Source organism: Tursiops truncatus, chromosome 7 (assembly GCF_011762595.2).
Source record: "Tursiops truncatus isolate mTurTru1 chromosome 7, mTurTru1.mat.Y, whole genome shotgun sequence".
NCBI classification, from domain to species: domain Eukaryota; kingdom Metazoa; phylum Chordata; class Mammalia; order Artiodactyla; family Delphinidae; genus Tursiops; species Tursiops truncatus.
In genome coordinates, this window is record NC_047040.1 from 60,941,801 (window position 1) to 60,967,171 (window position 25,371).

At 39.9% G+C, this 25,371-nt stretch overlaps 1 protein-coding gene across 5 annotated transcripts in view; it reads left to right on the forward strand.

Moving 5' to 3' along the window:
• The window catches only part of METTL8 (methyltransferase 8, tRNA N3-cytidine), a 123,290-nt gene that overhangs the window by 66,960 nt on the left and 30,959 nt on the right, over positions 1–25,371 (forward strand). The window contains exons 13-14 of one of the 5 annotated variants that reach the window (XM_073807583.1): positions 468–567; positions 10,860–10,956. The exons of the other annotated variants lie outside the window; for them this stretch is intronic. Coding sequence (XP_073663684.1) covers positions 468–567; positions 10,860–10,918 — 159 coding nt within the window. The 3' untranslated portion in view covers positions 10,919–10,956. The remainder of the gene's footprint in view (positions 1–467; positions 568–10,859; positions 10,957–25,371) is intronic. 5 annotated transcript variants of the gene reach the window in all.

The window sequence follows — 25,371 nt, forward strand, 5'->3', positions numbered from 1 at the left end:
ATTTAAACTGGATAATACAGTATGTGTTTTGGCTCTGAGAAAACAGAAGTTGAACTTTTGAGTAGTAATCAGGACTTGGTCTCAAAGTATTTGCAAATAGTGCTGATATGAAGAACAGATGCTGACATTATTGCCAGTGGAAATCGCAACGTGATAGTTGGAGTGTGAGACCGAATGAAACCACAGGGAATTTTTGTGGAAAGCTCGGCATCGAAAATGATTTATGGTTGACTTAAGAAGGAGACAAGGAAAATAAGGCTGCAGTGTATATACCATCTGACGGCTGCAGACAAAGGATGTAAACAGCCATAGCTCTCCAACCTCTTGGAAATCAGAGCTCTGCTCATACAGAAAGGCTCCAGAATGTTTGTCTGAGTTAAGCACATACTTCTTTTTTAGTATCTAAGAATAGTTATCCTCCTTTCCTCTCTCATTACTGTTTGGGTATCCTTAAAAATCCTCACCAGCCATTAAGCACTGTGAAATTACCCAAAGAGATCTGCAGCGTACTTTATGACCTTCTAAACAGGATCAGAGGAACCTCGCACAAGGCCCTAGGCTTGAAAGGTGAGCAGCTCTATTTTGTTATTGTTATATGTGTGAAGTACTTTTTTTTTTTTTAAAGAAGATGTTGGGGGTAGGAGTTTATTAATTAATTAATTTATTTTTGCTGTGTCGGGTCTTCGTTTCTATGCGAGGGCTTTCTCTAGTTGTGGCAAGCGGGGGCCACTCGTCATCGCTGTGCGTGGGCCTCTCACTATCGCGGCCTCTCTTGTTGCGGAACACAGGCTCCAGACGCGCAGGCTCAGCGGCCATGGCTCATGGGCCTCGCTGCTCCGCGGCATGTGGGATCCTCCCAGACCAGGGCACAAACCCGTGTCCCCTGCATTAGCAGGCAGATTCTCAACCACTGTGCCACCAGGGAAGCCCTGTGTGAAGTACTTTTATTCTAGAAAACAAGTTGGGGGATTCAGGAGAGTCAGGTGAGTCTTCCAGAAACATCTGATGAAGTATGCTGCGAAGGTGAATTGAGGCAGAAAAGATGTGACCATTCCTTATTGTCACTTAAGTTATATCCTCTCTTCAAAGGGCAGAGAACCAGCAGCGCCTCTCAGATAGGAAGTAGGAACTTTTTGAGCTGCCCTAAAGGGAGTCTGCATTTGAAATGGGAAAAGACAGATATATTTGGCTAAAGGCAGTAGGGTTTTCATATGAGACACAGACTTTGGGGATGTTGATGTTGAGCCTTAAGTCCTCAGAACCGCTGAAGAAATGAGGCTCATATAAGGAGAATAAATGAACAACAAACAACAACAAAGAAGCATCTCCAAAAGATAGGAACAGTGAGTTTTAATATCTGTCCAGTGACAACACTTATAGAATAGCAAGGGCAACAGATGAGATAAGGAAAATAAAACTGGGCTCTGTGCCCAGGAACCTGAACCAACTAAGCCAATCAGTGGCCAGATTTTCGTTACCTTGGAAAATGGATCCAGGTTCTCTCAATGTGTCTGTTTATAGGCATTCTCACACACATATCTCACCAGCACCCTCCCCATTATCGCCTAGTTGAGTTTCCTTTGAAAACTTTTCATCCCAAAGCCTAAGACTACAGAGATCTATCCAAATTTGTACCAGAATAACTAGGAAGATTCAACTGTACTCTAAGTGGTCAGGATGTCCATTTCAGGTGTAGTCCAAAAGGCCTGACGTAGCTAGGGCAGATGGAAAGGTGAGGACTCTTTATCCGCTTGCATTGCTCTCTCCACTCTCCTTTCCTTGGCGGAATCCTAATCAGTGTTCAGGACCCACTCAGGTGTTCCCTATTATCTTCTCTCCCTAAACCCCACAGGTAGAGAGAGCTCTGCTTCCATAGCATCTTACGCATGGCACTGATTATGCATTTACTACATTATTTTGTAATGGTCTGCTTGTCCATATTTTTTACTGGAGCATCCACTCCATGATGGGAGAGATAAGATCTTTCCTCTCTGTATCTCCAGCCCCAACACAGTATCTAGAACTGCACTATCCTGTAAGGTAGCCACCAGCCACATGTGGCTATTGAGCATTTGAAATGTGGCTAGTTCAAATTGAGACATGTAAAATACACATCGGGTTTTGTCATATGAATAAGAGAATGTAAAATATCTCCTAAGTTTTTATATTGATTACACATTAAAATGATAATGTTTTGAATATGAGTTAAAATATATTATTAAAATTAATTGTATCTGTTTCTTTTTACTAGTAAAAAGCTTAAAATTATATTTCAATTGGACAGGACTGGTCTAGAACATAGCAGAGGCTTGTTCAAGTCAGAGTCTTAGCAGGAAAAAGAAGATATACTCAGTTTAGATTTTGAAGTGATGTTAATGAAGGGACAATTCACAGAAGTGTGGTTAAAGCAATCCACAAAGGAAGCTGAAGCACCAAGACACTAGCAACAGAGGGGAGCAGTTAACAGTCTAAAAAAGAAGGGGAGGAAATGATGTTACTAGAGTTGATGAGCACTGGAGGTGCCGTAGAGGATCACCTAGCAGCAGTTCTAGTTACAGAGGGACCCAGTCACTGCCAGAACCAGGAACCAAGCAGGGAGAGAACTCACCTTTGATCTCTGCTCTGCTCCCACCAGCTGTAGGGAACCAAAAGTCTAAGGGCAAGGGACCCTGATTGATGTGCCTCCCAGGGCCCTAAGCAGTGCAGAGTAAAGTGGAGAATAAATAGATTAGAGCAGGAGGGGGCAGAAGTTGAAGAATAACTAGCACAGAGCTCAATAAATATGTTAAATGAATGAATGAAATAAAAGTAGCCAATGGGGAGAGAATGGAGGACAGTGATAAATTAATTTTTTCCCACCTGGGATATTTTTGCAACAGTATTTTTCAAACTGTCTGTGACACTGAGTTTAGTGAAATTAGGGGTTCCATAGACATTTCTTCCTTTGTCTTAAATATATATATTTCCTAACTATTTAAAAGACTCTGCTAAAACACAACATGCACACACACCCACACACACACACACACACACGTGTTCCATATCAAAATTGTGACCACACTGGAAACAAGTCATCATCAACTTGTGCTTCCAGGTGAATTTGTTTTTGTGCAAGCCTAAAAATAAGAATCCTCCTGCCTCTTCTGTACTTTTATTTGAATGTCTTAAATGATCATGAATTAAGAAGGCTTAGGTCTGCATTAATCTCTTATAAAAATTCAGATCTACGTGCATAGCTCAAGGAAGTAACACACGTGCATAGCTCAAGGAAGTGCCCAGCAAGGATCAGGCATGTGAATTTGGCACATGTCCTCATGTCTCATCATGTTACATCATTTTACAGCATGCTTCTGATATAAACAAGATACATAGACATGATATGTTAAGGAATGTGACGATTGCCGATATTGTTAGGAATTCAATTTGAAATACACTTCTGGCCTTTGCTTCTTCTGTTCCCTATGCCTAAGAGGCTTTTCCTTCAGTTCTTGGCAAGGTTGAGATTAGAATGTTCCTCAGTCCTTTCCTCCTTTAACTGTCAGCTCAAATGTTTACTCCTCAGGAAGGGCTTCCCTGACCATTTGATAGCTTAATTAGGTGTCCCTCCGCATTCTCTATTTCAGACTTATTTTACTGCCTTCATAGCACTTACCACAATTTGTAACTTTTAATTGTCTCTTTATTGGTTTTTGTCTGTTGCCTTAATAAAAATTTAAGTCTCATCATTGCAGGGACTGGCTACTTAGCATGGGAAGGGCACTACTGTAAGAGCTTTGCCTATATTAATTCATCTACTCAGAATAACCTTGTGCAGGTCTTTTTGACCCTGCTTTTAGAAATGAGGACACTGAGGCACAGAAAGGTTAAGTAATCTGATAAAGGTCAAATAGCTATTATGTGGGAGAGCAGGGATTCAAACTCAGGAAGGATGGCTCCAGTTCCTTTATTCAGGGGGGCACACATACAGCAGCATATTTGATATTGAAAGCTTCAGACTCCAGGCCCCAAAGTGCTAACAGTAATACCTGCTAACATTTATTGAAAGCTTCCTATGGTGCTGTGTTTTATGTGATTATTATTATTACTACAATAACCTTATGGGATAGGTACTATTATTATCCCCATTTTACAAAGGAGGAAATTGAAACCTAGAGAAATTAACACCTTTCCCAAGATCATACAGCCAAAAACATGGCAGAATAGGAATTTGAACCTAAGCTCCTAACCATGATGCTCTATGGCCTGCCTGGAATCCTGATTGTGCTATGTGCCACGCCTTTCCGTGTCTGGGATCATGTGTGATTGGACATATATTTCATCTATATTTTGGAAGAATATTCACTTGCTGAACACATCTGTGTTCTCTGGGTGGAGAGCTGAAGGGCAGGTTTATATCGATAAGTTCATCCTGAGCAGAGGTTACCAGGAAATCTCGTGCTTTTTCTAATCTGTACACTCATGTCCTCTCCAAATGGTGTTCTTCTTGGGCCTCCCAGACTAGGGCAGTTTACAGTATCATTTTCCTATGGAAAAATCTGGGAAACTCACACGTATGTGGAAATTAAACAGTATGCACCTACATAATCAGTGGGTCAAAGAAGGAATCAGAAACTATTTTGAGATGGATGAAAATGAAGATACAACTTACCAAAACTTATAGGATGCAGCTAAAGCCTCCTGTGCACAGAATACGTATGCATGTTGAACTTATTTCTGTCCTCTCCTTCACTTGATTCATTTTCTTATCTACTTAACCAGCACTTACTGAAGGCCAACTCTGGGCCAGGCACCCTGCTGAGATTTAGAGATACGGATGACCAGAACGTAGTCACAGCCCCCTAGGGATTAGCTAGGCAGATGGAGCACATAAACTGATTACTTGGTTAAGTGCTTACACCAGGATTCTAGTCAGCAAGGCTGGAAGAAGAGTGCTGTTCTTTTGGTCTGTTACTATCTGACTTTGTCTTTTATTTTACTCTCCTCCAGCTTGCCTTTTCTCTTAAGGACTTCCTTTCCTGGCTACCTCGTGTCCCCTTTCTTTCCCTACCATCCGCAATTCCAGATGATCTCTTTTGTGAGTTTTGTACAATTAAAGTTTGAAACCCGACTACTGGAATCTGGATTTAATCTTTGACACCAACCTCCCATCCCCACCCTGTCCCCAGCTGATGAATGCTCAGGGAACAGAGATTAGTGATAACATGAGCCTAAGGAAAATTGAATTAGACAGTCATTAGTTCGTCACCACTTCCTATTTCCCTGCTTTCCACAAAAGTTAGGATCTCTTCCAAAGCCACATAGGAATGATTTTTTTTTTTTAATTTTCTGAATTCTCTTCTCCACCTCCACTGGCACAATATTACAAATAGATGTCTTCTGACTTCTCATCTGCTGTCCCTAGAATTGTGGAATGTTGTTTTGAAATTCTTCTTTCGATTTTTGTATCCAAATTTATATCCCCAATTCCTAGCATACTGCCTGCCACATAATAGATGTCCAATAAATACATGTGAAAATAAATCCAAAGTAAAAAGAGGGGAAAAAAATCAGTAGATCATTTTTGCATGAACGAATTTGCTATATTTAAATTTAGGAGGTTATGTGGCAGTTTCATCCCTGAATTATGTGGTCCTCAAGGCCAGGAACTAGTCTTCATTCTTCTATGTATCCTCCCCTACCCTGTACCTAACACAATACCTGGTGCGGAACAGAATCTTAATCCATACTTGTTGAATAAAGAATGAATAATTATCATTAAATAAATATCAGTAAATATCTGTGTTTGATGTGGATTTATATCAATAACGTTACCGTAAATATTTTCTGGAATAAGGTATAAATAACTTAGGTACATAAACTATAAATAGTATTAGAAGAATGTCTGTGGAGAAGAAGGGACTACACTGGTGTCCTGCTCTGGGAACCCACCGTTTAAAATGGGTGTGTCTACTTCTGTCTTATTCTCCTCCAGAAAAACTGGAGCCAAACTTTGGAGATGGCTTTGCACATGAAATGGGAGTACAAGCGTGTGAACATGTGGCTGTGGGATTTTTGTTAATGTAGTCATTTCTTTCCAAACACTTGAAAAATATTTTTCTTTTATATTTTCCATTCTATTGCCATTGCCTCTCTGCTTTCTCCTCATTTCACATTTAAATTCTATAAATCGTCCAGTTAATGTGGACATGCATAATAAGTGGGCCCAGATCTTATTCTAAATGGAAGCCAGAGCCAGTGTCCAGCCACTAGGATTGCATAATTACCCGGAGAACAGAGTTGTGTTTTCTGTAAGGGCTTTTATCAGCATCTGTGAAGCCCCAGATGTATGTTTCGGCATTAGACAAGGAAAAAGATTTATGAAACACATATCTCCTCTTTCCTGGGGAAAAAAGAAAATCTTTTCTTTTGCAAGAAGACTTAGTGTGTGAGTACATCCCAGCCCTTAAGGGAAAGAAAGAAAATTATATCAGAAATCTATGCATACTAAAATAATATTCGCTCAAAATGGGGAATGATTGATTCTTTCCATATGTTCTTATCCTATTTCAATTTAAATTAATTTTGCTGGAGTCATTAGCCATCTCCACAAAATTTGCTGGGTTTGCTCCTAACGCTGGCTTTGGCACACCTGCAGCCAATGCATGTCTTTATGGTTAATCTGTAGGAACCAAAATTAATTTCAGTAAAACAAGCAAATGGTCCTCAGGAGCCCTTACTCATATGTCTGGTTAGCATTCACCAGGGGCAGAAAACAGCCTGACAAGGGTGATAGAAACATTGCAAGGGATCTTTTCTAAGTTCTCTCACTTATCTTTTTTTTTTTTTAATTTGCAGGTACAAAAATTCCATTTGTAATTCTTTAATTCCAAGGGCAATGGGTGTCTTGGGGTCTCAGAATTCAGAACAGGTGGCCAGCGGGGACATGATATTATGCTTGCGAGTCATGGCAGGTGCAGAAGGAGGGCAAGCAGTTAAAAGTTTGGCCAGCTCTCCTTTTCTCGCTTTCTATGCTTCCTTTTGCTCTTCTAGATGAGTATACAGTTACACGAGCTGAATTCGTTATCTCCCAAAGCTGTGCGGTTGTACATCCAGGAAAAAGACTTGATTACTCAACCCATGTTTCCAGGAGCCTTATTTGGGTTCTTTTGTGCAGCAGAAGCAAAAGTGCTGAGTGTACCCTCTATTTGTTTTGCGATTTGCAGACACATTACTTGCTATCACTCTGGTTTCAATAGACGATCTTTCCACTGAGGTTTTAGCAAGTCTATATTTAGAAAACAATAAAAGATGTATACGATAGAAAAACTAAGGGGGAGCAAAAGTGCACTGAGGAGGAGAGAGAAGGGCAAGAGACAGTCACGAATCCCTTCCAGTGACAGCAGCTGTCCCTGGCTTCCAGGCTTGATTTCTTTCTTACCTTGCCAAGGATTTCACTGTACAATGTGGAGTTATTAAATGTGGAGATGAGGGAAGGAACTATTGTTCCTTTCCTGCAGGAAAACATGGCTCCAGTTCTCCACGGTGTCCTCAGAGTGAGCTTTGCCAGGGCATACAGCAGACACAGTGTGAGAATCCGGGGACTGATGTGTCAGCTGCAAAAGGCATATCCATGTGGCTGTTATGACCACGTATAATCTCCTTTGTCGGGGCTTTGTCAGCACAGGAGCTGCTAGTAGGTCGATGACTTCTTTCCCCACCAGGAGTAGTTTGTATGGCTCTTCTGCAAGCTGTTGCCAGATACTTAGGTTTGGGGATTTCTGAGGTGGATGTAACCAGAATAGGCTCTGGTTTGTCTCCACTGATTTTGATGCTTTGAAAAGAAAAACAGAGAAAATACTCAGAAGTTTTTTTGTTGTTGATTTTTAATAAAAAAGAAGGAGGAAGGATAGCCTGAAAGTAAAAAAGGAATGGCAGTTGAGATGGGCTAGTTCCTTGACCTATATAGCTATAAATATTTCATTGTCCATTATATCAGATAATAATAGGTTTATTTGATTGTCTGTGGGTTTGGTATAAGTTTATCTACCTTTACATGGCCTCTTTAATGCTGTATGGAATATTGTAAACTTTTAACTTATGTACACATATATTTACTTACTTGTCTTACACTATACCTAGCATAGGGACACTGTGTTAAGTTGGGTACTTAACAAATCGATATAGGAGTTGCCATAGCTACTAACTTATAATAACTGTAGGATATACATAGACATTTTCTTTGGTATTAAAAATAAAATGAAAAAGAGAAGAAAAAAGTCTTTGGCAAAAAAAATGTATATATATATGATGTCTGTATAACCTTAAGATGTTTAATTGAATACATATCTCTTCCTTGAAAAATTAAAGGCCCATGCCCCTTTGAAGTAATATGATTAGGAGAAAAAAACAATTGTGTGATGAAGTAGCTTCTGTCAGGTAGCTGCTGCCTGGTTAGACATCACCACATGACTAGCCCTATCTCAAAACATCAAATTCTGGTGTAATAAGAAGGTAACCCTAAATGTCCACTCATCTATTGGGGGACATAATTTTCTTCCAGCATCAGGTTGCCTTTTGCTTTCTGGGCAGAAAGTCTTGGATATAACTTTTTTTTTTAATTGAAGTATAGTGTTATACAAGATTGTGTTAGTTTCAGGTGTACAGCAAAGTGATTCAGTTTTATATATTTTTTCCAATTCTTTTCCATTATAGATTGTTACAAGACATTGAATATAGTTCCCTGTGCTATACAGTAAATCCTTGTTGTTTATCTATTTTATATATGTTAGTGTGTATCTGTTAATCCCATACTCCTAATTTATCCCTCCCTCGTCCAAACTCTTTGTTAACTGTTTCTCTTCAGGCCAGACTCCGTGGATTTTCTCGGAGAAAGAAAGTGGGCTATAGCTTGTGTCTGCCTCGTGGCCTCCGTGCAGACTAGCCAACAAAAAATACTGCTAGGAGTCTGGAACCTTGAGTTCCAGTCCTGGCCCAGCTATCCTTGTTAGCTCTAGGCAAATTAACTTCATCTCCTAGAACCTCAGTTTCTCATGGGTGTAAAGAGGGTACTACTTCTGGATGCTTCAAAAGACCATTTGACAAAGTAGCAGGTGACATTACAGTAAGAGCTAAGGCTTTGGAGTCAGCCAACAAGGTTAATTCTTCAGCAAATATTTATTTAGCATCTGCTATATGCCAGGTACTGTTCTAGGTGCTAGAGATGCTGCCCTCATGAACCTCACATTTTAATGGTGGGGAAGGTAATCAATATTGGTCTGTGACCTTGGGCAAATCATCTAGCCTGTCTAAGCTTGTTTTTTCCAACTATAAAATGAGCACTGTCATAACGTTTCAAGATTTGTTGTCGGGAGTAGACACAATGGTATTTAAATCACCTATTATACAGTAAGGGTTCAATTAATGCTATGTAACTAATACTATACAACATGTGGGGGAAATGCTTTTACAATTGTGTAATGCTATCCAGATATGTGAATTATTAGTTTTTCATCTCTCCTCTGTACTGTTTGCCTTTAAAGCCACAGACTGTCACAAAATTACACTGTAGAGTTCATCACTTTCCTTCTCTTTATCTCCTTAAAAGGGATTTTATTTAGTAAAGAAACACTTTTTTTGAGTACCTATGAGGCTGGCATGGGGATATGGAAATAAATGAGATTTTAGGATCAAAACAGTTAACACTTGGATTTCATCAGGGTTCTCACTTTGGAGGGCTTATCCTTCTTTAGTTTATATTTGTTCTTAACTGTTTAGAAAGAAAGAAAGGAAAACAGCCCTCTCCTTGGCAAGTGAGTTAAATTGAGTTTTGCTAGCAAGATTGAAAGCTTTGTCTATAAGACCCCAAGCAATCTCACTTACTCAAGATGAAACAGATGATAGAAAATATATTTCCTGTAGCTGTCCTAGAGGTAAATGTTCAATCTATCAATACCCTTTGCAAGAAGAGAAAGTCCGTCATGTACTGTGCCCAGTCATGTGATCACTATTGTTACAGATGTTTCAGAGGATGTACATAAAAGGAAGAAGATATTCCAGGAGATATAGATCAGTATAAGATGTGACGCCTGCCCTGGGGGCAGGAGGTGGAATGCACTTGTTAATTTACTCATTCATTTATTCTAGAAAAATGTGTTTAGTAACCGTGGCCTTGAAGGAATTGCTCTGGGTACTGGGTCTACAAGTGAGAGAACCAACAAAGTGGGAGAACATTTACTGAATACCTATTGTGTACCAGGCACTGTCTATCACTTTACTTACATCATCTCAACTTATTCTCCCATCAACCTTAAAAAAAAGTTGTAGTCTTTGACCTCAGAGAGTTAACTGGGGTTGTGACAGGACAGAGAACAATACACAGTGGGAGAAGCACTGCTGTGAAGGAACAGGCCCAGAGCTGATGAGCTCAGTAGGGAGGAAATAATTCGCTGCCCCCAGAGAGTAGGGGCAGGCTTCACAGAGGTGGTGGTATTCTAGTTTTTAAGCAGGAACGAGACATGTGAAAGAGATCACTACTAGTTAGGCAGAGATACAGACAACAGACAGGGATTGATGGCACAGACTGTAAGTGCTGCAGGAGCCAGGGAAACTCTAGGCTCTCAGAGCACCAAGCTGCCCCTCCCTTCCTAAGCAGTCACCTAGAGTTGTTGCCTCAACTGAGATTGATTTCCCTGAGATAATGACACTGGGACACAGATTTCTAGCCCAATTCATGGTGCACATGGGGCCTCTTTTATAACTCTTTCTCTGTTTTATGAAGAAAGTAGGTCCCTTCTGCCCTATGCTCTATGTTAGAGTCAGGGGCTGATCTTTGTATGAATGCCATGCTAGATCTTGATTTGTTTTATGTTGATGACATTTAGGAATGAGAAGTGGGAAACAAATTGATCCTCTCTATGTTCCACTGTTGGGTCTTGGATGAAGTGGCCTTCTTGAAGCTTTTCGTCTTGCAGTTGGAAGGTATTATATAAATTAAACACTAACCCGTGGAGCCAGATAGACATGAGTTCAAGTTCCACATCTGCCCCTTATTAGCTGGGTAATCTTGGGCAGGGAATCTCTTCACCCAAATTTGGTTCATGGGATTGAACCAAACTCTGAGAGGTGGAGATACAGCTCTAAATTTAGAGCCCACCAAAGAAAAATTCGGAGAGGGCTCCTTTATCCTTCTACTCTTTGAATAAACAGGTATAACGCAGTGACCCCACCTGGAGCATTAAAGCCATAGAGAAAGAGGAAAAGCAGCCACAGCTACTCTCTAGCTAGTTTGCTCTCCATTGCCTAATTCAACAGCTAAATATACCCAATCCTCAAGGAAATCATTACAGTTTTTTGCAATAAATATTGTATGCAGTCCCCTTGGTTTTGGAGGTCTGTGATTATATTCAGAAAATAGCCTTTATTTGAAATAGCTAAACTTGTAATAGGTAAGACGCTGGAATCTTTCAATCTACAATAATAGTAGTAGTAATAATAGATTAATTGGGGGGTGCTTACTGCCAGGCATTATGTTAAGTAATTTATCATGAATTAACTCATTTAATCTTACAGTCACCCTATTATGTAGGTGCTATCATTATGTCTGTTTTAAGATAAGGAAATTAAGACACAGAAAGGGACAGTGGCTTGCTGGACTGGCCGAACTGGAATTTAAACCCAGGCTGTCTGCTTCAGTGCCACAAACCACTCTCCAGTTCTACAAGCCAACTTCTTTAAAAATAATTGTAATAATAATATTGTGTGTCTTCTAATTATAAAAGTAAGTCATGGTAGGAATTTTTGAAAATAGCAAAAGGGGTAAGGAAGCCCAAATTATTCATATTTTTATTACCCAAGGATAATGTTTATTAATATTTGAGTCTATTTCCTTTTGGAAATTAAACTACACATATAATTCTCTTTTGAAATAGCGTAACACTGCATGTAACTTTTTAGACTTAATGTTAAAATTTGAGCATTTTCCCGTGTTATTAAATATTCTTATAAACCACAGATTTTAATGGCTGCAAATATTCTAGTTACCAGGAGGTACCATAATTTACTTTTATTTATTTTTACATTTTTATTTATTTACTTTTGGCTGCGTTGGGTCTTCGTTGCTGCACACGGGCTTTCTCTAGTTGCGGTGAGTGGGGGCTACTCTTCGTTGTGCTGCACAGGCTTCTCATTGCGGTGCTTCTCTTGCTGTGGAATGCGGGCTCTAGGTGTGCGGGCTTCAGTAGTTGTGGCTCGCGGGCTCTAGAGTGCAGGCTCAGTAGTTGCGGCGCACAGGCTTAGTTGCTCTGTGGCATGTGGGATCTTCCTGGACCAGGGCTCGAACCCATGTCCCCTGCATTGGCAGGTGGATTCTTAACCACTGTGCCACCAGGGAAGCCCCATAATTTACATTTTTTTAAAAAATTATTTATTTATTTTTGGCTGCATTGGGTTTTTGTTGTTGCACACGGGCTTTCTCTAGTTGTGGTGAGCGGGGGCTACTCTTTGTTGCGGTGAGCAGGCTTCTCACTGTGGTGGCTTCTCTTGTTGCAGAGCACGGGCTCTAGGTGCACGGGCTTCAGTAGTTGTGGCATGTGGGCTCAGTAATTGTGGCTTGTGGGCTCTAGAGCACAGGCTCAGTAGTTGTGGCGCATAGGCTTAGTTGCTCCGCGGCATGTGGGATCTTCCTGGACCAGGGCTCGAACCTGTGTCCCCTGCGTTGGCAGGTGGATTCTTAACCACTGTGCCACCAAGGAAGTCCCATAATTTGCTTTTTAAATCCCATAATGTTGGACCATTAGGTTGTTTCCAATATCCCTGAGGCTTCTGTGTCAGTTTCTTGAGCCCTGTTCTTTTAAGACCTGCCTGGGCTGTTGGAAGAGCGGTTTATCGTCCATTGAAGGAAATGCGCCCACATCCCTCTCCCCAGGTAAGAACACCTCTGAGCCACTGAAGACAAGTGAGAATTTTGAAAAGTCTCCTGAGTGTCCAAATTCTTAATGAGAATCCAGAATTTCATTCAATTTAAAACATACTTGTATAATTTTTTCCTACTTAAAATATGCCCCTTGTAAAGAAAGTAGAACATACAGATGAGCAAACAAGAAAGAAAGAAGTAAGCTCACACCACTCAGCTTGATAAATATCTATCTTGCCACACACTATACACTATCTTATTACCTACTTGTTTTACTCAATGTCCTTTCACAACGCACACATATTTCAAATCATCACAATGTACATTTTAAATATCTTACCATTTTATTTGTCAATTATACCTGAACAAAGCTGAAAAAAGTCCAAACAGGTACCAAACGGTAACTGACTTCTTCTCAACCCCTCTCCAACTTGCAGGCATGATCCCTACAATTTTTTTTTTTGATCACACCTCAGAGCTTGCAGGATCTTAGTTCCCCAACCAGGGATCGATTGAACCCGGGTCCCAGAAGTGAAAGCGGCAAGTCCTAACCACTGGACCACCAGAGAATGCCCTGCAATCACTTTTTAACTCACTTGTGTTTACATAAATATAAAGCATTTTTCCTCCTTATTAATTTTGCCACAACTACCATGGTCTAGTTGCTGTACTTTCAGAGAGGCCAAAGTGCGGTCCCTACCATCAAGCATTCTGCTCTCTACGTGGGGAAGCAAGACCCATATTCTTGGGAAAAATGACAAATGACATAAGGCTATAAAACAGTGACCCAACATGGTGCTTCTAATAAGGGCATATGTGAGAATAAGGAAGTATCCAGACCATTTTACTAACCCAAATCCTCTTTTCCATCTTTAGCCCAGCCTGTTGTGTCAATTTTTTTCCTCTGTGTGGTTGAGAAAGGGCACAGAGTTAGCTATGCCATGTATGATCTCCTTCATCAAATGTCTGCCTCTAACTTTTAAGCAGATACTTCTACCTCACCAAAAGGAGCATCCCATCAAATTGTAGCAGAAGCTAAGCCTAAGTTTATTTTAAAGGATTATGTTTGAAATCAGTAAAGACAGGACTCTGAGCCCCTTATTCCTCCAGCCAGACTTTATTAAAAAATGGAGTCTTACTCCCAGAGGAATGGTGAACCTAGGTATCACTATACTAAGGTTACAACAGGTGGTAAGAAGATCGGATGAAACATAATCATCTTTTTTTTTTAAATTTTCATTTATTTATTATTTGGCTGCATTGGGTCTTCATTGCTGCATGCAGGTTTTCCCTAGTTGCGGCGAGTGGGGGCTACTCTGTTGTGGTGCATGAGCTTCTCGTTGTGGTGGCTTCTCTTGTTGTGGAGCACGGGCTTTAGACACGCAGGCTTCAGTAGTTGTGGTGAGTGGGCTCAGTAGTCGTGGCTCATGGGCTCTAGAGCGCAGGCTCAGTAGTTGTGGCGCAAGGGCTTAGTTGCTCCGTGGCATGTGGGATCTTCCCAGACCAGGGATCGAACCCATGTCCCCTGCATTGGCAGGTGGATTCTTAACCACTGCACCACCAGGGAAGTCCCATAATCATCTTGCTTTATGATCAAACTAATGCTAAAGGAGTGAAACAAAAATGGTTTATTTTGTAAGCTCTCTGAGGAATTACACAGTTTTAGTTAAAACTCTTACAGCTCTCCCTATTTTATAGCTGCAGGTTATTCCCATAACATCGCTTTAAACTTACTTTTATTATAATTACTATAATTCCATAATATATTATTATTTTTACTTTAAAAATCAATTATATTTTATTGAAGTATAGTTGATTTACAATATATATTAGTTTCAGGTATAGAACATAAAGATCCAGTATTTTTATAGATTATACTCCATTTAAAGTTATTACAAAACAATGGCTGTATTTCCCTGTGCTGTACAATGTATCCTTGTTGCTTATCTATTTTATGCATAGCAATTTGTATCTCTTAGTCCCAACAATCAATTATATTTTAAAGAGATGTTTAAAAATAACAATGGAAAAAAAGTCTTTTATCTACCCTCAGTTACCATTTCTGGTGCTCTTCTTTCCTTTGTGTAATCCAGATTTCCATCTGGTATAATTTTCCTGTGCCTGAAGGATTTTTTAAAACATTTCTTGTAGTGCAGATCTGTTGGCGAAAAGCTTTGCAATGTTTCTGTGTCTGAAGAAGTCTTTATTTGGCCTTTCACTTTGAAAGATGCTTTTGCTGGGTATAAAATTCTAGGATGACAGGGTTTTTTGTTTTTGTGTCATCACATTAAAGATGTTCCTTCACTGGCATCTGGCTTGCATTTTTTCTGACAAGAGTTTGCTGGTTTACTGTCATTCTTATTTTCGTTTACTCTGTACATATCTTTTTTGTGTGTGACTGCTTCTAAGATTTTTCTCTTTTCACTGGTTTTGAACAATTTGATTATGATGTGTTTTGGTGTAGTTCTCTTCTTGTTTCCTGTGCTTGGGTTTGTTGAGCGTCTTGGAGCTTCCTGTGTAGGTTTAGAGTTTTCATCAAGTTCGGAAATTTTTCAGCCATTATTTCTACAAAAATATTTTTTTGGTCCTCCCATCTCTTTCTTCTCTGTTGTGGGCTGAATTGTGTCTCCCTCCTCCCCCAAAATTTATATGTTGAAGCTCTAACCCCCTAAGTGACTGTATTTGGAGGTAGGGTCTTTAGGATGGTTATTAAGGTTAAATGAGGTCATATGGGTGGGACTCTAATCCAACCGCATGGTGTCCTTATAAGAAGAGCAAGAGACACCAGAGATCAATCTCTTTCCACACATGTGCACAGAGGAAAGGCTAAGTGAGGACACAGAGAGAAGGCAGCTGTCTACAAGCCAGGAAGAGAGATCTCACCAGAAACCAGCCCCCCTGAAGGCCCTTGATCTTGGACTTCTTACCTCCAGAACTGTGAGAAAATTAATTTCCATGGTTTAAGCCACCAGACCTGTGATATTTTGCTAGGGCAGCTGTAGAAGAGTAATACGGTAGTACAGAGAGTTTCCTTATTACCCACCCCACGCACCCACTACCCCACATCCAGTTTCCCCTACTATAAACATCTTACATTAATGTGGTATATTTATTACAATTAATGAACCAATATTGGTATGTTATTATTAGCTAAAATTTTTCATTTATTCAGATTTCTTTAGTTTTTCCCTAGTATCACTTTTCTGTTTCAGAATCACATCCAGTAGACGTCACCCTCCTCTTGGCTCTGACAGTCTCTCAGATTTTCCTTATTTTTGATGATCTTGAAAGTTTTCAGGAGTATTGATTAGGTATATTGTAGGATGCCACTCTATTGGATTTTATCTGATATTTTTTCATGATTAGACGAGGGTTATGGGTTTGGCCATACCAAAACAATACGTTTCTGAGCACTCTTCCTTTAGATTTTTTTTTTTTTTTTGATGTGGACCAGTTTTAAAGCCTTTATTAAATTTGTTACAATATTTCTTCTGTTTTATGTTTTGGTTTTTTTTGGCTGCGAGGCATGTGGGATCCTAGCTGTCTGACCAGGGATCGAACCCACACCCCCTGCATTGGAAGGCAAAGTCTTAACCACTGGACCTCCAGGGAGTTCCCATGGGCACTCTTCCTGATGATCAGTGTAGCACAGAATTTTTCCACTGTGGCTGCTGAGAACGTGAATTATTCCTGGCCCTGTGTAAAGTCTGAAGATTGTATGTCTGCTTCTTTCCAATGGGTCTTTTCCTCTACTTGGATGGGTTCCTCACTCACATATCTGGTTAGTTCCTAACTGAAGACTCAGAAAGAGCCCTCACTTTGTCTCCGTGCAGCTCTCTCCTCTCTGACGCTCTGCCCTGTGAATTCTCTCCACCTTATATCCTCCAGATTTTCAACTCTGGCTACGTAACTCAGGAAAACTGCTAGGCTCTGATTGGGTTTTTCCTCCCTGTGCTGTAGCCTGGAACTCTCTAGGCAATAAACTAGGGCAGTCATAAGGCTCACCTCATTTATTTCTTTTCTCTGAGGAATTACTGTCCTAGGTGTTGTGTTTTCAATGTTTGAAAACCATTACTTCATATTTTGTCTTGTTTTTCAATTTAAAATGGGCAGGGGAGGGGGGGTAATAACACTTTCTCAGTATCATAGCTGCATACTGAAGCCAAAATTACTTTTTTGTTTTATTGTGATAAAATAAAGATAACATAAAACTTACTTTTAATCATTTTAAGTGTACAGTTCAGTGACATTAAGCACATTCATATTGTTGTACAACCATCGCCACCATCTATCTCCACAACTTTTTCATCATCTCAAACTGAAACCCTTAACCCATTAAATAATAACGTTTCTCCTTCCTCCCAGCCTCTGAAAACCACTATTCTACTTTCTGTCTCCATGAATTTGACTACTCTAGATACCTTAAATGAGGGGAATTGTATACAGTCTGCCCTTCTGTATCTGGCTCATTTCATTTCATTTAGCATAATATCCTCAAAGCTCAATTATGTTGTAGCATGGTTCACAATTTCCTTTCTTTTTAAGGCTAATATTCCATTGTAGGTATATACCACATTTTGATTTTCCATTCATCTGTTGATGGACATTAAGGTTGTTTCCATCTTTTGGCTATTGTGACTAATGCAGCTATGAATATCGGTGTATGTTATGGACTGAATTGTGTCCCCCTCAAATTCATATGTTAAAGTCCTAGCCCCCAGGACTTCCCTGGCAGTCCAGTGGTTAAGACTCCCGTGCTTCCGCTGCAGGGGGCATGGGTTCAATCCTGCATGCTGCGCAGTGCAGCCAAAAAAAAAAATCCTAGCCCCCAATGTGAATATATTTGGAGATAGGGCCTTTAGGGAGATAATTAAGATTAAATGAAGTCACAGGGCGGGACCCTAATCCAATAAGACTGGTGTCATTAGAAGAAGAGGAGGAGACACGAGAGATTTCTCTGCACACACAGAAAAGAGTCCATTTGAGGACATAGCAAGAAGGGTATATTGTAGGATGCCCCTCTATTAGATTTTATCTGATGTTTTTTCATGATTAGACTATGGTTATGGGTTTGGCCATACCAGAACAATACCTCTCTGAATACTCTTCCTGATGATCAATGTACAAGCCAGGAAGAGAGATCTCACTAACCCAAATGGTGCCTTGATCTTGGACTTCTGACCCCTAGAACTGTGAGAAAAAAAATTTCTGTTTAAGCCATCCAGTCTGTGGCATTTTGTCATGGTAGCCAAAGCTGACAGACACAGTGTACAAGTATCTGTTCCTGCTTCCAATCCAAGAAATGGAATTGCTGGTGGTTCTATGTTAAATTGTTTGAGGAACCACAATACTGTTATCCACCATGCATAATTACTTTTTAATCATCTGTTTATCTGCCAAAAAGTAAGCTCTGGGGGAGAAATTAAGTCTCTTGTACACCTCGTGCATAGTGCCTCATAAATGCACAATAAATATATGTTAACTCCATGGAAAAGTACATGAACTTTTACAACTGAGAATTAATTAGTAGTAGTAATAAAATTTGAGGCAGCAGTATATTGTAGGAAAAAAGCATGAAACTAGAATTTTAGTCATACCTTTGCTAACTCACTGTGTGACCTTGGACAAAATATTATATCTCTTGGGGCCTCAGTGTCCTCATCTGAAGATGAAAGAGTTGTACTGAATGATCTCAAGGTCGTTTCAGCACTAATATGTCTTGGTTCTCTGACTGTAGGTGTTGGGATACCTGGTATCACTAGCTATGCAGACTTGTAAATACTACTGCTTGTCAAGTTGCCTGCTGATAAAACTGAGGCAAAGCAGAGTGCCAAGTTCAGATCCCTTACCTTGTTTCCCAGAGTAACCAAAGGTAGAGGACACATCAAAGATCAGGATAATAAGAGCAATATCAGTTGTCAAAACAAAGAGTCAGGTGCAAGCACTTTAGATATGAGCCAAGGATACCAGGAGGAGGTAAGGAAATGGACTGTAAAGCTGAATGGTGATTGGCTTCTTTATGGTGGCTACAGGCAGTACCGGGTCCCCAGAGTCCTGCGATAGGATTCTCTGTGTGTCAAGTCTTCCAGGCTGTAAAATGGGAGTGTTGATTGCTACTTTTTCTGCCACTTAGGCTGGAGATAAGTGGGAATAAAAACTTCAAAAAGAACCAGACCTTAGTTGTTTTTTCTGAAACAAAAAAATTAAATGTAAAATTTATTTAAGTTGGGGCAAAATGAAAAATTGGTGAGCTTGGGTAAGGGCATATGGGAGTTCTTTGTGTTATTCTTGCAACTTTTCTTTGTAAGTTTGAAATTATATCGGGATAAAAAGTTACCAAGGAGAGGAAAAACTTATTTTAAGGAGAATAAGACAGAAACCAGTAGAGGACACACAGGACCTTGCCCACCTAAATGTCCCTTATCTACTCCTCTTCCTAGAAAACACCCTACTCCTCTAAGCCTTAGAATTGCCATAATTTAAGTTCATCCCCATTGTGGGGGCGAGGGATATTTACTTCACTTTGGAAACAGTTTATATGAGAAATTTACCCACAGCTCCTTTAGAATAGATTTTGTATGCATAGATGAACTGCTCCTAAGGCAAAACATCCAAATCATCTTATTATAGAGGTCTTTTGACATTGTCCTTGAGGCTGCATCACAGCATCAGTGTATTAATAGCAATAACTCTAATTTGACATTAGAAATTCAAGCAACCACACTTTTGGATTTGTCAGCTCATCAGAAGTCCTCTGATTTTTAGCTAAATTAAGTCATTGTTTTGAAAGAAAATATTTTATATATATATATCTGATAAAGGGCTTATATTCAGAATAAAGAACTCTTAAGCCTCAGTAATAAGAAGATAACCTAACTTTTTTCAGTCTAACGCGCTCCCAACTGAGCTATTTCTATAGCCTATAACCTGATTTTTAAAAATAGGCAAGAGGGCTTCCCTGGGGGCGCAGTGGTTGAGAATCTGCCTGCCAATGCAGGGGACATGGGTTCGAGCCCTGGTCTGGGAAGATCCCACATGCCATGGAGCAACTAGGCCCGTGAGCCACAACTACTGAGCCTGCACGTCTGGAGCCTGTGCTCTGCAACAAGAGAGGCCGCGATAGTGAGAGGCCTGCACACCGTGATGAAGGGTGGCCCCACTTGACGCAACTAGAGAAAGCCCTCACACAGAAACGAAGACCCAACACAGCCAAAAATAAATAAATAAATAAAAAGCTGAGCTGATGTCCTTCTTCACTTAAAAAAAAAAAAAAAATAGACAAGAGATTTGAATAGACATCTCACCAAAGAAGAGTGTAGTAAATAAGTACAGGAAAAAATGTTCAATACCATTAGTCATTAGGGAAATGCAAATTAAAATGACAATGAAATACCACCACACCAGCGCTACAATGGCTAAAATTAAAACGACAGACAATACCAAGTGCTGATATGGATGTGGAACAACCACAATGTTTGTACACTGCTGGTGGGAATGCAAAATGGTACATCTACTTTGGAAAACTCGCCATCCTTTATGAAATTAAACATACACTTACCATCAGACCCAGCAATCCCACTCCTAGATATTCACCCAAGAGAAATGAAAACATATTTCACCCAAAGACTTGTACTTGAATATTCCTAACAACTTTATTCATAATCAAAAACTGGAAACACCCAAACGTTCATCAACTCGTGAATGGGTTGACAATGTGTGCTGTATCTAAATGATGGAATACTACTCAGCAATAAAAAGCAACGTACTGCTGATAAACACAACAACATGGATGAGTCCCAAAAGCATTATGCTAAGCAAAAGAAGGCAGGCATGAAAGACCACACATTGTGTGATTCCGTTTATGTAATATTCTAGAAAAGTCAAAACTAGAGTCACTGAAAGTAGATCACTGGTTGCCAAAGATAGGAAAAGAATTACAAAGAGACAAGAGGTAACCCTTTGGGTTGATGGAAATGTTCTATGCCATAATTGTGAGGGCAGTTAAACAAATATATGCACTTCAGAGAATTTATTGATTGTACACTTAAATTTTGTGAATTTTATTGATGTCAATTACACCTCAGTAATATCATTTTTTTTAACTTTAAAATTAAGTCATTCTTTTTTATTGCCTCAATATGTTTCTCCCAGTGGAGAAAAATCTGGTGTTAGAACCACAGTAACTGCTATTGGAAATTAATAATAAATAGCATCAATTGATAAATGTTTAACATGGGACACTTAGAATGACCTAAACTGCCAACTTCACTTTTTTCAGCATAAATTAAAAATAAGAGGGGTTCCCTGGTGGCGCAGTGGTTGAGATTCCCCCTGCCGATGCAGGGAACACGGGTTCTTGCCCCGGTCCGGGAAGATACCGCGTGCCGCGGAGCGGCTGGGCCCGTGAGACATGGCTGCTGAGCCTGTGCGTCCGGAGCTGTGCTCCGCAACGGGAGAGGCCACAACAGTGAGAGGCCCGTGTACCGCAAAAATAAAAAAATAAGAGAGGGGGTGGTTGACATAATGGATTTTGCTTCGAGAGAAGGCTGCTTTGGTGTTTCATTTGATCTGAAATGGAAAGGTAACAAATATGGGGATCATTTTAGTTCAGATGTATCAAATCTCCTTATTATTCTAGAGCAAATATTAGTGGGTTGAAAGAATCTCAAGCTGTAGACATTTCTCAGGTCTATTTTTAAACTCAAACTGGCTCTTTCCCAGAAAGAAGAGGAACAAAAATTTACTGGCAGTAAAGCCTTTACCTTTTTTTCATTGAATTTTCTGAGGAGATTAAAAAAAAAAAAAGCCTCTGAAAAATCAGAACAGATGGGACATTATGAAAAGCATTGCAGAACAGAATACTTTTCCGAGTACTTAGAAGAAAATAAAGTGCTCAAAGAGACCTTGTCTTTTTAAAACATCAGTTGACTAGAGACAAAGTATCCGATATAGTAAATATTTACTTTTCTTTGAAGGAACTGAAAACAATAAAAGACCAGTCACATTAAATTGTTCTCAGGGTTGGTCTATAAGGCACCAGTCCAAAGGATTTCCATCTGAAAAGAGTTTGTAGAATCCTCCTTAGCAATAAGATAGTCGAGGGGTTTGGGTAAAGCTTGAGAGAATTAATTAAAATGTTGCTCATTAGCATTCACTCTTTCTTTTTCCTAACCAGAAAACTATCCTTTAGATATCAGTATAGGTAAATTTTAAACAGTGCAAACTCTCCACTGGGAAATGGGTAGCTGAGAAAATCCCAGATTTGTACTCACTAAAGTTTCACAGTCTCTCAGTGAGGTCTCTACAATCTCATCTTGTGGACGGATGAATTGGTATTAGAGTAAATTACCTGGCTCTTTGCAACAGGGAAAGGCTGTGAGGTGGCCTCTACAGGGTTGAGGGAGAGTGTGGAGGGCTCCACGTGTTAACTCTGGTTTCCAGTTCGCCATGACTCTTTCATCACACAGACTTGCTACCAAACCATTGGGGATGAGACCGTGTAAGGGAACACATTACAGCAGCTAGTGAAATAGACCAAAAAACTGTCAGTCCCAGGAAAAGTACTGGAGAAAAGCATCACAAATGCAGCAGTGAATCTTTGCCAAACCAATACAGTTGGTTTGTTGGTTTTTTTTTTTAAAAAAAACATCACACTTGACAAATCCTTCCTGAGTTTCAAAGGGAAGAGACAAATAAGCTTCCATTTTGTTATCAATAAAGGTAGCAGGTATCAAGGGCTTAAATATCATCTTAAGAATAAAATATAGAGAGAATATGGCAAGTTATCATAAGAAAAAAATAAAGAAAAATAAGTGCAGTAAAAACAATAAAAGCAAAATCTTCCTGAAAGGGAAGCTGGGAGTACATTTTCTTGGCTGAAGCTCTAGTGTGAGTAAAAGGGAAAAAAATAACAGCTTGAAAAGGCCAAATGAAATGGTAAACCAACCTTCAGTACTAATGACATTGTCAAGAGGCCTTTAGATGGGTGATTTGGAGTGTTGGTCTTTTGACACCTGAGGCCGTTTACCAAGCTTAAAGAAATTGGCAAAAGTTTCAAAAATGCTTTCAAAATCTCTTCATTGTAATTCTTTTTAGTTCAAGAAAATCAAATAGATGCCTATAGCTCTTAGGTGAGTGGGGACTGAAAAGCATAAATGTAGTGTTGTAACAAATCCAGAGTGTTTGGAAACCATTGTGTCTGTGTCTTTGAATGTTTGGAATTGTACAATATTTACAGAGATGATCTAAAAGTGGATGGTCAGGCCTAGCTGCAGATGGTTGCCTGGATAAAAATGGGGATCCTAGGAAACCCAACACAGACCTCTCTCAGCTCCAGAAACAAGTGTAGTTTAATGAGGTCACCTCCTATAAGAGATATAGGTGATATATTGCTTTGATCATTTGACAAGCATGACTTCAGGGACAGAGCGTGATCCAAGAAGCCAGGTCCATTCCAGGACCTGGATCTAATATCTGGAATCTCAAGAAGTCTGGACCTGGGCTCTCATGTGGGAGGACTTCTTAAGGGAATTATTTTTTCTTCCTGGCTAAAGAGGCACTGACGAAGAAATATCTCTTCTTTTGCTGCCATTGGATGAATACATCTAGCTAGCTAGCTAGCTATCATGTATCAAATTCCTGACCTATTAAGATTTGAAGTGAGCCGTAGAAAAGAATGAAATAATGCCATTTGCAGCAACATGATGGACCTAGAGATTATCATACTAAGTAAAGTAAGTCAGACAAAGACAAATATGATATCACTTATATGAGGAATCTAAAAAAAATGATACAAATGAACTTATTTACAAAACAGAAATAGACTCACAGACATTGAAAACAAACTTATGGTTACCAAACAGGAAGTTTTATATATATATAAAACTGAATCACTTTGCTGTACACCTGAAACTAACAACATTGTAAATCAACTATACTTCAATTAAAAAAAAGATTTGAAGTGGTTTGTCACATAGCTATAGTAACTGGAACACTGGGAGACTGGAGAAATTAAGAGATGCCAATGAAAATTGAGGACATTCCAGTGAAACAATCAAGTAGAGATATCAAGTAGTTAGTTGGGTATATGAACGTAAGCAGACAACTGGGCTGGAGATATGCCATTGGCGAACAGCATGTGGATCCTATTGAATTTCATGGGACCAGGTGAACTCACCTGGGGCAGGAGGTTGGGTAGAGAAGAGGAGCTAGTTCAAGACCTCACTCTGAGGAAATCCAGTGTTTAGAGGTAGGAATGAGGAGGAAGAGCCAGAAAGGGGAACTGAGACAGAGTGCCCAGTGAGGCCATGAAGAATCTGAGAATGGTTTGTCACAAAAGCTGAGAGAGACAATTATTCCCAGAACAATGGTAGTGATCAACTTTGTAGAAAACTATCCAGAGTCAAAAAAAGATAAGAGAAAAATGGTCGTTGGATTCAGCAGCAGAGAGATCACATGTGACCTTGAAAAAGAGCAATTTCAGTGGGAGTGGTTGGGACAGAAACATATGGGGGTTTTGATCTCTGAGAGATGGCAAAACAGTATGTTATTTCAGAAAAAGGTGGATCAGCCATGCCGTATGCAGCTAGCTTAAGTGCTACTGAAACAGCACAGTTTACCTGCTTTGAGGAACAGCATAAATTTTTGGCATCAGAACTGGGTGGAAAGAGCTATGTGCAAACTAAACGCACTGAACTTCAGTTTCTTCATCTGTAAAATAAGGATGACACTACTTCTTCATAGGGTTGTTATAAGCACAAATGAGATAACATTTTAGTACGATGCTAGGCATATAGAAGTCTGCTCAATGCTCGTTCATTGAAAACACACTTATTGAGTGCCTACTGTGTGCCAGGCCCTGTGCTGGGTGCCTAGGATCCAAGAATGGGAAGTTTCAGTCTGTGATCTCCAGAAAGTTACAGGCTAGTGAGGAGATAAGCCTACAAACAGTTGCATTAGTGTGAGATCATTGCATCAGTGGGACTGTGACAAAGGAGAAGAAAACCTGAAGTGTGTCTGAGGGAGTGAAAGAAAGCTTTGTAGGAGGACCAGCATTTCATCTGTGACTTGAAGGCACGGGGTGGGTTTGCCAGGTGCACAAGCTGCGGAGGGTATTCCAAGCAGAGAGAACATCATGTGGAAAGCCTCAGGAATGGGACTGAGCACAGGATGTTCTGGAACTGTAGGTAGCTGAGTATTCCTGGAGTATAAACTGTACAGAACAGGTAGAGGTAATTGAAGGAAGGTGCTACTATGAGGCCAGGCCGGTGAGAAGGAAGAGGAGGATGAAGAGCCTCATTTGTCATGCAGGGAAGTTGAGACTTTGTCCCGAAGGGATAAGGAACCATGGAAGTGCTTGGCATAGGCAGTGACAAAACCATTCTTAGGCATGGAAGATGGACTGAGAGTTTCCTTAGCTTTGTAAAATGCCCTGACCTTTACTCTTTTTTTTTTTTTTTTTTCCTGACCTTTACTCTTAAAAA